Source organism: Bos mutus, chromosome 18, assembly GCF_027580195.1.
Source record: "Bos mutus isolate GX-2022 chromosome 18, NWIPB_WYAK_1.1, whole genome shotgun sequence".
In the NCBI taxonomy this organism is placed as follows: Eukaryota; Metazoa; Chordata; class Mammalia; order Artiodactyla; family Bovidae; genus Bos; species Bos mutus.
The window spans coordinates 28,396,002-28,408,169 of NC_091634.1; the positions used below are offsets into that span (position 1 = coordinate 28,396,002).

The 12,168-nt window shown below is 53.1% G+C and overlaps 1 protein-coding gene across 1 annotated transcript; it reads right to left on the reverse strand.

Moving 5' to 3' along the window:
• Positions 1–2,346: 2,346 nt before the first annotated feature.
• LOC138991824 (uncharacterized) lies at positions 2,347–7,378 on the reverse strand. Its single transcript, XM_070388300.1, has 2 exons — positions 6,996–7,378; positions 2,347–6,198 (listed from the first exon to the last, which is right to left on the reverse strand). The coding sequence occupies exons 1-2, from the start codon at positions 7,317–7,319 to the stop codon at positions 5,086–5,088; spliced, it is 1,437 nt and encodes a 478-aa protein (XP_070244401.1). The 5' UTR covers positions 7,320–7,378; the 3' UTR covers positions 2,347–5,085.
• Positions 7,379–12,168: the final 4,790 nt, after the last annotated feature.

The following is a 12,168-nucleotide window of genomic DNA, read 5'->3' on the forward strand; positions in this document are numbered from 1 at the left end:
GGCACTGAAAGGTAGGAAAAATACTCAAATTCACTCAATTAGAGAAATATGGATGCTATGGTCTAAATATTTGTGTCTCCCCCAAATTCATATGTTGAAAACCTAATGTCTAAGGTGATGGTGTGAGGAAGAGGGACTTTAGGAGCAGGATGACTAGGTCATGAAGGTGGACCCCTCTCAGTTGGGATTAGTGCTCTGGTAAGAGACCCCCACAGAGGTCCCAAGCCCCTTCCACCATACGAGGGAACGGGGGGGCATAGGCAATCTGCAGTCCGGAAGAGGACCTTCACCAGAACCCAGCCATGCTGGCACATGATCTTGGGCTTCCAGCCTCCCAGAACCCTGAGATTTAAATGTCTGTTGTTTCTAAGGCCCTCGGCCTTTGGTATTTTGTTATAGCAGCCTGAACAGACTAAGACAGCAATTAAAAGAATACCGAGATACTTACTAGACTGGCAGAAAAAAAAAACACACATCTCAACACGTTCTGTTGTTGAGGCTGTGGGGAAACACTCATACATTACTGGTGAGTATGCAAGTTTGTACAACCCTTCTAGAGGGAAATTTTGACAACACCTGAGAAACTGCATATGTATCTACATCTTGATTGTGATCCAGCAACCCTACTTCTAGGATGTGAAAAAATATATGCTCAAGGTTATTTACTGCAACATTGTAACTGCAGAATATTGAAGACAACCGAAAGACTCATATAGAAGAGAGTGGTTAAATAAAGCATGGTACACCCATACAGTGGAGCAGCATGCAGCTGTGAAGTAGAATGAGAAGGGTCTCTCTGAACAGATGTGACACAGATTTCCAGGACATACTGTTCAGGGAAGAAAGTAGTGTCCAAATGAGTATCTAGAGTATGCTAGCCTAAGGAAAATACACTGATGTATAGGGCGGACAGGAAAGATAATCCAGAAAATAAGCAGATTAGTGGGAAAAGCCTGGAAGAAGGAAAATTGAATGGGTTCAGGGTTGCTTGGATGAGAGGGGAATGTACTCAGTGAATAAACCATTTTGGGTAACTCTGACTTGAGAACCATAGTAATGTCTCACATACCACCCCACCCCAAATAAACAGCTGACTAGGACATAGCAGGAATGGAAGGTGGAAAACACAGATCAAGCACAAGCGAGTGCTGACCACACTGAAGGTGCTGGGAAGAACTAGCTGAAGTAACCCTGGAAAACTGTATCTAGGTTGGACACAAAAGGAGTAAAGGTAAAAGTTACTTCACATAAGTGCTGAAATACAGTTATTAGAAGTATTTCTCATAGGGATATATTTAGCAATTCTGAAACTATACTAGGATCAATTTAGTAGACTCGGTAGACTAAAACAAATAAGCTGTAGATTCTGAGAGCTGTGTTTCTCACTGTTAGAGAAAGATATGTCTATAAATAAGAGGAAGGGTAGAATAAACCCTGTGGTACTGGATTAGAATCAGAGGTCTCAGTGTGAACCCATGATTAAAATTACATATAGCTAGATATGGAAATATAGCTGTGTGCATATGCATGGGTTAGTATACATACGTGTGCTTCCTATCTCTGTCCCGTGAGTGGGCTTAGAGGCAGTGACACCCAGTAACAATGTGAAGACCGGGCACTTAGATCGTGGTCTCTGAACATCATTCTCTAATATAAGGAACCAGAGATCCTAGTGGTTTATTCCAGGGATGAGCAGGTAAACATCTCCAGTAACAAGATCCACGGACATCATAATCCTTTGATGAGATGCACGGAGGACACAGCATCCTTTTTTTTAATGGTGGTATTCCTGCCCAAATGTCTAACCTCACTCCAGCCACAAACACACCAGACAAACTGAGGGACATTCAACAAAATAACTGAATGGTATGCAGTTCTGATCAAAAGTGTAAGATCATCAAAGACAAGAAAAAGACTGAGCAACTATTACAGATTGGAGGGGATGAAAACTCACAAATGTCATGTGGGATCCTGGAGAGGATCCTGGGATAGAGAAGGATATTAATGGGAAAACTGGTGTAATTTAAATAGAGTTTGGCTCAGTGGTAAAGAATCCACCTGCCAATGAAGGAGACACAAGCAGTACAGGCTGGATCTAAGTTGAGAAGATCCCCTGGAGAAGGAAATGGCAACTCACTCCAGTATTCTTGCCTAGAAAATTCCATGCACAGAGGAGCCTGGCTGTCTATAGTCCAGGGAGTCGCAAAAGAGTTGGACATGACTTAGTGACTAAACAACAACATAGTTTGATAATAATTGTATCAACATCAATTTCCTGTTCTTGAGGCTCATACTGTAGTTATGTACAATGACAGTTTCAGGGGGAGCCAGGTGAGGGAGAGAAGGAAATTCTCTGTGCTATTTTGCAACTTTTTTCTAAGTCTAAAATTACCTTAAAATGACTCCTTTCACGGGAAATGTAAACAGAACACTACTATAAACATTATAATCCCCCAGTTTTAATATACGCATGTGTAGAAAAACAGACTGAAAGGAAGTGCATCCACAGCGTGACATTGGGCATCTTCAAATGGTGGAGATTATGGTCATTTTTGCTTTTGTTTTCACATTCATCCGTCTTCTCTGTGTTTTCTACCCATTTGATGGTTTCATTTGTTGGAGACTTGGAAACACCGGTGAATGAGACAAGTGTCTCCCTCATGGAGTTTATATCCTACTGCATGAAAGGGAAAGTGAATAAATACACTGAAGATACCTTTGTGCAGAAAACTGAACTAAGCTGATGTGATTGGTGGCCAGGGAAGGCCTTTGTGAGAAGGTGACGTATAAGGTGAGATGTGACCAACAAGAAAGAGAAGATGGGAAGCAGCGTGCAGTGGGGAGAGGGCAGAGGGAACAGTCTTCACAGAAGCTGTGAGGTAGGGGTGGGTTTAGCTTGTTCAAGAGCCCAGAAGAAGTCTGGGTAGCTCGGCTGCAGGGGGTTGTGGGGGGCATGAGAGGATGTCAGAAGGGTAGGACGTGCCCTGCCTATGGGGCTTGGTATGGCCTTGGGAACCCCGGGAAGGAGTGGAACACCCGAGGGTCATGATGGAATCTAGGTTTTCGCAGAATCCTCAGCAGCTGGATGGAGCTGACTGCAGGGGATGAGGGTGGCGGCTGGGAGACCAGGGAGGGGACTGGTGTCCTCCAGGGATCTGAGTGGGAGGCCTTGGTAGCTCAGTCAGGGGATCAGCCTTCTGTGGAAGGAGGAGGGACGTGGTCAGATGTGGTTCTTGTTGTGACAGAACTATTGTTGGATGAAAGATGTGAGAAAGAGAGAAATCAAGAAGGATGTCTACCTTGGGCTTCAGCTTTCCAGTAAGTGGGGAATACTGGGGGCAGGAGCCTGTGGAGAGAGCAAAAGTTCTGCTGTGGTTTGGGACTGAGCCTATTTATTATGTTAATAATCAGAAAATAATGAATAGAGAATGGACAGGGGCTGTGAATCAGACCCAGGACTGGGTGCCCTGGTGGCTGTGGTTCCCGGGTCCATCCCTGCTCCCGCCCCATCCCTTCTCCTGAGGTTCCTGATCCTCTTTGTGTCCAGCCCAGCCTGTTCCCAGCCTGGCCCTGATGTTCTTCCCTAGGATGGAGGCTTATGGCTGGGGTCTGCTCCAAAACCACCAGTCTCACCTCCACTGGCTCCAGACACTGACAGCTCACCGGTTTGGGTGTTGACGGCTGGGTGCTATGCAGAGTAATTGGCATGAGTGGCGTGGAGGAAGGATGGATGGATGGATCCCTGACCAGTATGCCTCTTTTCCCCCAGTGCAGACTGCTTTCTGATCTGTCTCAAAGTCTGTGTAGGGCCTGACCAGCTGTGGGGTTGGGAGGGAGCTGGGGCCAGTGTTCCTTAAATCCTTCCCTCCTGTGGTCCCCCTTGATTTGGGGACTGAAAATGGTAGAGTCATATGCTCGGCTCTGGGGACAACAAGGCAGGCACCAACATTTATTAAGCACCTGCTGTATACCCAGAAGGGGCCTTTGCATGTATGGTCAGTCACTTAGTTGTGTTCGACTCTATGTGATCCCCGTGGACTGCAGCCCACCAGGCTCCTCTGTCCATAAGATTCTCCAGGCAATAATACTGGAGTGGTTGGCATGCCCTCCTCCAGGGGATCTTCCTGACCCAGGGATTGAACTCACATTTCCTAAATTGGCAGGCAGATTCTTTACCACTGAGCCACTTGGGGAGCCCCAGAAGGGGCCTTTAGCACCCCCTTTATTAGTAAACTTTCCTGTTCACCACCACTCTCAGGGGTAGGTGTTGTCCTCCCCACTGGACAGAAGCAAAGCCAAGGGGCGGGTCCTGGGTGGGTGACACCTGCCCCTCCATAGAGAGGCTCTTGGCTGGAGAGGGAGACCACTGTCTCTTGGGCCACCGTGAGGAATGCCCGTGTGCATGTGTGGACACGTGCCTGGATGCACCCACTTGTGTGCATGTATGCATGCATATGTCGGGGCAGGAAAGGCTGGTGGAGGGCACCCCCACTCCTCACAGCCTGGGTGATGGAGCCCCCAACCCTGGATGCACAGCAGGCCTGTGAGCTCATCCTGGGCTCCCAACTGTGGCCTTGCTCTCTGTCAACCAGAAGTTAGCTGAAGTTAGAGAAGAGGGTGGCTGACAGACGACACTGAACAGATGGAGGGTGGTTTACATGTCTGCTTGTCTACACAGCTGTCATATAATCTTCCCTGTGACAGGTGCCTGAAGGATGCCAAGGGAGGCTGCTGGTCAGAGATGAAGGGTGATGGTGCTCCCAAGGTCACATGCTGAGCTGGGATGTGAAGGGCACAGGAAGCGCCCCCACTTCTGAGGTCGGCAGTGTGCACACACCTCCTAACCCGTCTCAGCTCCCTGTGAGGCAGATCTGACCTCACCTCCACTTTGCAGACAAGGAAGCATGGCTCAGAGAGGTGGGGGGAGTGGCCCAGAGTCACACAGTCTGTAGGTGGCAGGGCTAGTACCTGAGGCCAGCTGGGATGAGTAGGCTGACATGTCCTCGTGGCTGACATGCTGGGGATTTGGCTGGTGTCCCCACTGTGGTTCCAGACCCATCATTTCTTCAAGTCGGAGTGACATGCTCAGCTGTGGCTCGTGTAGGATCTCCGTGTGGGAACTGGCTCCTCCAGCCCCTTAAGGGGGACGTAGTAAGCACTGGGGGCTCTTGTCCATGAAGTGGAGGCCTGCGGAGACCTCCAGAGCAGAGCAACTTTACCGTCCGGGCTGCCGCCTTTGCTGGCTGGCTCTGGCCCCACGAGAGGCTCCGATTGTCCCTCCTCCTCAACCCTGGGACTAGGGGTGTCCCTCAGGTAGCCCGCTGGAGTTGAGGTTCTGAGGAGGTGGGTGAAGTGCTCACAGAGCTCTTCCATCTCCGAGGAAGTGCTTGGAGGCTCAGTGTCCATGCCAAGGGCAGCTGGATCTGGCAGAGCATCTGGCTTTGGGGCCAAAGAATTCTCTGACAGACAGGACCTGGGCCTCTGCCGGAGCTGGCTGGGGACGGTGGCCCCTTTACACTCAGAAGCCCCGTCGGGGACCCAGGGCTGCTCACCACTGCTACCCGAGGCGGCGGCCACCTCCCCCGGCGCTGGGCTGGGCCCAGGGCCTGGGCCCTGGAGTTGCTTCCCTTCCAGGCTGCTCCAGGGCTGGTCCCAGGGGAGCAAGGGTGTCCGGTGCACCGTGAGGTCGCTGTAGCAGGTCAGGAACTCCTCACTGTCGGAGCATGTGCTGGCATGGCGCAGGGAGCCCAAGGGGAACAGGGGGCCAGTCAGGAGTCCATGGGGGGCTGTTGAGACCTCAGGCTGGTTCAAGGCCACAGGCAGAGAGCAGCGAGCATCAGGGTGTTCGGCCAGGGCGCTCTTGGCTCCCACCCCTGCTGAGGGATCCGGGCCAGGCTGGGCCTCCCACAGGGCCTCCTGCAGCCCCATCTCTGAGCCAGGTCTATGGTGGGGCCCCGCCACTCTCTCTCTGCCTGGCCCGAGGAGCTGCCTGCCCGGGGTCCTGAGAACGGCCTCACATGCGACTCTTGTCAGGAAGATCTCAAACACCATCTGTTTGGTGTCCTCCTCGCTGATAGCCTGGACCAGGGAAAACTCGACCTCGGAGGTGGCCATATAGCCTAGCCGGCCCAGGAGGGTGTGCAGGGTGTGTTCTGAAAGCACAGGCCGCACCCAGTAGGCAAAGTTCCCCGTGTATGTCTGGAACAAACAGGGGTGCTCGTTAGGGTGGCACACGCAAGAGCAGAGTGGCTGTGAGGGGAAGGACCAAAGACTGGCACGGAGGCTCCTGAGAAGCAGGAGGGCCAGGGCATGGGGCCATAAGGAAACCTGGCCCACAGGCATGTCACCCCGGTCCCATTTTACAGAAGGACACACCGAGGCCCAGAGGCAGGACTTTTGTCTCAAGCCACTCAGCAGAAGAAGGAGCCAGCCGGTGCCCTAGCCTGGAGCCAGAAGCGACGAAAGCTTTCCAATGGCTTTCCACAGCACAGGTCTTTGCCTGGCTTCCTGTGGCCTCCTTGTTGCCTGTTCTTTAGAGAAGCAGGAGAGCCTGGTGGTTTGGAGTGGCACTGAGTCTGAGTCCCGTCTGGGCTGTGTATTAGCTGGTGACCACAGAGCAGTTTCCAGGTGGCGCTAGTGGTAAGGAACCTGCCTGCCAATGCAGGAGGCATCAGAGACTCAAGGTTCGATCCCTGGGTTGGGAAGATCCCCTGGAGAAGGAAATGGGCACCGACTCCAGTATCCTTGCCTGGAGAATCCCATGGACAGAGAAGGCTGGTGGGCTCAGGGCCGGAGGATGGAAAAGAGTTGGTCACAACTGAAGCAACTCAGACTACACATCAGTGGTATTAAACTCTGTAGCCCTCAGTTTCCCCAACTGTAAAATGGGACCAATGTCAGTGGGCATGACAGACACATTGTTTCCTCCCCAACCCCGAGGCAGGGCCCTGGCCCCTCCCCAAGACCCTCTCTCCCAGGGTAGTGGCGACACCTACCTTCAGGGACCTGATTTCCTTCCTCCAGGGAAACAGGAGCAGGTGGATAGAGACCAATTCCAGGAACTCCAGTGCCCGCACCAGTTTGTGGTCGATATGCTGGGCAAAGCAGGGAGCCCCCGAGTCAGGGGCCACCTCCTCAGGCAGGTAGAGTTGAAGAGGGGGCCCTGTGTCCAGCAGCTGCTGGGCCCTGCTGGTGAGAGTAGCTTGCCTGCAGACCCGGAGCCGGCCCTCTCCTGCCCCCTCCAGGTAGAAACTGATGAGGTCTTCTAGAAGGGTCTCAGGAGTGTCCTCTTTGGGGCCTGGGGCCCTGGGCCAGCTCATGGCGGCTGTGAGGAGTTGGATGCAGACCAGAGTCCCGTGGCCGCCTAGGCCGGCCTGCCTCTGTCCCGCCCCACGGCTCAATCAGGAAGCCCAGGAGGAAGTTGTGTTAGCAAAAGAGAAAGCAGGGCCTTGTGCCATCTGTCGGTACTCCTCATCCTGGAGCTGGCCAGGGCTGCGGCCAAGCAAGGAGGCTTTGTGGGTGCATCCCATGGGTGGGATGGTTCTGAGGTATGTTCTACCCTGTCTCTGAGAGGGTCCCCCGTGGGACCACCCCAGTTGTCTACAGCAACAACCTCCTCATAAGTTCGTCCCTGTTGATTCAGCTCCTCCCTTGTCTTAGTTCCCGGTTCCTTCACTGTGCTTCCTGGGATCACCTCCCACAGAAACTACTTAGACCCAGAGGTTGAATCAGGCACAGGTTTTTGAGGGGGTTGAGATGGACCAGTCACCTATGCACTCTCGTCTAGCGTTCATCCCTTCCCTCCTTCCCTCCCCTCCCTCCTTCCCTCCCCCTTTTTTCCTTCCTTCCTTCCTTTCTTCCATTCACCTACTTCTTAATTCAGTGATGATTCACTCATTCATTCAGTCGCTCAGTGACTCACTCCTTCCTTCCACATGGGTCTGCATTTCTCAAAGTGTGCTCCACGAAAGAGCACTTGTCTGGGTGCTCTTAATCTATCTCCTATGAGTGAAAATTTCCTGTGGCCAAATGCATTTGGGAACTGCTGGACTAAATAAGATCCCCTGGCTTCTTGGCATCAGGACCTTTCCTAAGGGGTGTGAGTTCCCAGGAGGGGCAACCTGTGTGCTGTTCCCTGACTTCTCAGGCCCTGGGTCCTTTCAAGGCTCTCTCCTGGTGCTAGGGGTAGTACTGCCAGAGGCCCATGTCCTTCCACACTGGCCTGGGGCAGGGACGGGGAGGGTTGTAGCTTCTGAGGCAGATGGGAGCCTGGCCTCAGTGGCTCGCTGTCTGGAGAGCCTGTTGGAAGGTGCGGTGGCTCTACATGAACTGGCTGTGACCTGGTAGTCACACAGCCGAGGAAAAGCTGGTTCTTGACCGTTGTTGGCTTTCTGGGAGGCTCTGCTGGCCTCCTGCCCCTCCAGTAACCAGGAAGGGCATCTGATCTGCTGGGTGCTTGGCCTCAGAGCAGCCTCAGACCTGGGCTGCCCGCACCCAGGGTCTTGTTGCTCCCAGCCCCCGGCTCTCCTGCCACCTTTTCTGAGCTCAGTGGCCAGAGCATTCCTACCCCTCCCATTAGGAACTTACTTCCCAATGGGAGGGCTACTTGGGAATGGGTCTCTCGGCTGGTCTGAATCCATCATCTGAGGTCCACTGGTGGGGATGCTAGTCTCCGACACACATTAGTTCACCGATCCTGAACCTCGGCGAGATTAGGTAACTGGCCCAGGTCACATCTGATCATCCTTCTGGGTAGGAGACGTAGGTCAGCATGGGTGGGAGAGTGCTAGTGGAGGTTTGACATTCTGCTCTGACTTAGGGTAGGCTGGTGGGGCGTGGGCCCTGAGACCGAAAGGACAGGGACTGGCTCAAAGGTCCCAGGAGGCAGGCTGGATGGATGCCTTGTTGTGGTCTGGCTGAGGCTGTGACCTCAGGGCCTGAGGCCTGCAGACCTGGGAGTCCTTGAAGAGATGCTGAACAGGCACAGGTGGGCTGCAACCCCTGTGCTCAGCCCCCCAGCCCAGAAACACCAGGCCTGCCCCAGGCAATTGGTCCCAATCGAGAGAGCTCACCTGGGCTTGGGGAGGAGCCCTGTGAGGTCAGCAGAGCCAAACCCTGGATGGGGCATTCGCTCTCTCGGGTGATGACGCTGTGGGTCCTTCCACCGCTTGTGTCCCCAGCCTGGTCAGTCTTTGGGGGACACTGATGGTGATACCTGAGCGTGAGTGTGGGTGGCCTTGGGGTGGGACCTCTGGGTGTGTGAGCTCTGAGTGTGAGGGGCACAGTGTGTGTGTGTGAGCTGTGTGTGCCGCAGGTAGTGTGAACTGAGTGATGCTGCACACAAGTGTGTGCCTGAGAGTCTCTAGGAAGTTGACATGAGAGACCCCTGTGTATGCATACATGGGTGGGCTTGGCTGGTGCAAGCTAGCGGGTGTCCCAAGGGGCCACTGTGGTCGACTGTGCTTGGTATCCGCCCTGTTCCTCCCTCTCTCAAGGGATTCCTGCTGCTCCCGTATGCCCATCTGGAGGACGTGGAGGGCACTGTGCCCATGCTTGATGGCCCGGTGGCAGCCCACGCAGACCAGGATGATGGCCCCAGCTGAAGGTCTCCAGTCTGAAGACCTGGGCCAGAGGAGCTGCTCAGCTGCGCAAGGTGGAGCAGCTTGGCTGAAGGGCAGCCTCAGACAATGATCCTTGAGAATCTGAGAGCCGTGTGTGATTAATCCACCTCCCTCCCCATTGGCTGACTAACCCTGAGGCAAGCTCCACTCTGGCTCTCGGAGTTGCCAGGGGGACGGAGCGCAGTTGCCCACAGCGGAGACCAGCTCGACAACACCCTGCCTGCACTTTCCACCCTTCCCAGTTTCACTTTCCACTCCCTGGTGCTGTTCCTGGGGTCACCTTCCTCATCAACCCCTTGCACCCCCCATCCTGTCCCAGGGCTGGTCCTGCCCCTCCTCCCGTCCCACCGTCCTGGGAATTTAGCTTCACTTCCCATCTTCTTGGGGCCTCGATGAGCCCCACTGCCCAGTGCTCATGTGGGCCCAACCCCTCAGGGCCCCCTGGCAGAGAGAGGCATCCAGTCTCCTAGGAGTGTGAGGAACTTGGATGTGGCGTCATAGGTGAACACGCCATAGTGTGTCAGAGTGGACACAAGGCATGTTGCGAATGGAGGAGGTGGAGAACACTGAGCTTGATAGCCCCTGGGGGGGCTGTGGGATCCTGAGTTTGTTTGCTTTTGGAACAGGGTATGGGTGTGGGGCGGAGAAGGCAATGGCACCCCACTCCAGTACTCTTGCCTGGAAAATCCCATGGACGGAGGAGCCTGGTAGGCTGCAGTCCATGGGGTCGCTAAGAGTCGGACACGACTGAGTGACTTCACTTTCACTTTTCACTTTCATGCATTGGAGAAGGAAATGGCAACCCACTCCAGTGTTTTTGCCTGGAGAATCCCAGAGATGGGGGAGCCTGGTGGGCTGCTGTCTATGGGGTCGCACAGAGTTGGACACGACTGAAGCGACTTAGCAGCAGCAGCAGCAGCAGCAGCATGGGTGTGGGGTCGTTCCAGTTGGAATTGCCATGGGTACCAGGTGAGCTGGGCAGCACCACCATGAAGGCTGCCATATTCGTTCCCAGAAGGGGCCTCAGAGTACAGAGGTGGCACCTGAGCTGTGCACCGTGGTGTTTAGGACAGGGGAGTGGTTATTTTGTATACCGTGAGAGGTGCTGAGCTATCTGGCTGTGCCTAGAGAGGTGCTGCGGGGTTGGGGTGGGGAGGGGGGCGGCAGGAATGATTCCTGTACATGGAATGCTTGAACGGTTTAAACCTCACGGAACATCCCGAGGGTGGAGGACAAGACCAGGATCAAAACAAGTTCCGTTACAACTATGAGTGTCTGCAGGCAGTGGGTTAGAAACTGGGAGAAGGGAATTTGCGTCTTTCAGGGGCTCACTGGCTTTGAACAGTGGTGGAAGGCAGCCAGCAGGTGGCAGTGTGGGCTTGCAGTGGGACCCAGGACAGGGCTGTACCGTCCTTCAGGATCACACCCCACTTTCAGGGCACTTAGGGGTTTAGGACTATGCTCATGGACTCTACCTGAATTCCAGTAGGAGGGAAGATTGACAGAGAAAGGGTACCTATCAGACAAGGGATCAACAACCAAAGCCAAAATCTTATAGAAAGCAGAGACAAAAGAATTTCTGCAGAGGGGGAGAAAATGACTTACTTCAGTCATTTCAGCCTGATTTCCTCCCCCACACCTTCCCCACTGCTTCCTGATAGTCAAAGCTGTCAGAGTGTGGAGTGAAATGCCAGTCTTCTGGTGTTCCTGGAGTCAAGTCCTGCAAATTTATGGCTTGTCTTGGTGGCAGTTACACTGGCCAAGTCTTGGAGAATCGATGCCATGTTTTAGAGAGGTTTAAAAAAAAATTACGGCTTCCCAGGTGGCTAAAGAATCCACTAAGAATCTACTTGCTAAGCAGGAAATGTGGATTCAATCCTTGGTTCAGGGAAGATCCCCTGGAGGAGGACATGGCAACCCACTCCAGGATTCCTTTCTGGAAAATCCCATGGGCAGAGGGGCTTGGCAGGCTGCTGGTCCTCCGGTGGCCAAGAGTCAGATACAACTTAACCAACTAAACAACAACAACAAAGTAACTGGTGTAAATCACAGACTACCCAAAATGTCCCTGTCCTAGAAGAATAACAAGGTTTCAGTGACTGCTGACTTTGAGAAAGAAAAGTAACATATTTTCAGTTTGCTGATTTAACCCTTTCCTTACAAGTGTCAGATGGTGCCAACCCCACCATGGGCTCCTTATTCAGGTTACTTCTTACAACATTTTTTATTGATATATTTATTTTGAACACAGAAAAGATACATTGTTGCTTATTTAGCGCTTAATCCAGGGACAAGAAAAGCTGCTTGGCTCCATCCCTTCAACACTGATGAGCATGTGGGGGTTTTTATCTCCCCCCCAACACCGGCACTCTCTAGGGTTGCAGAAGCAAGATGTGTTTCTTAAAAGAACCTCAGCCCTGGAGTGCATTTTAAAAGCTATACAGTACAACAGACAAGAGATTATTTTTTTGCCTAGAAAACAGTACACCACAAAGGTGGACAGAACTGCGTGTAAACAAGGTCCCTTCCCCGGGCAGAGTCAGGGGCG

What these genes read in the sequence shown, in the direction of transcription:
- LOC138991824 (XM_070388300.1), bottom strand. Translation starts at nt 7,319, where the DNA reads ATGAGCTGGCCCAGGGCCCCAGGCCCCAAAGAGGACACTCCTGAGACC. An exon ending in AGGAAATCAGGTCCCTGAAG is followed by an intron (nt 6,199 to 6,995) that starts GTAGGTGTCGCC and finishes TGTTTGTTCCAG; the next exon opens with ACATACACGGGGAACTTTGC.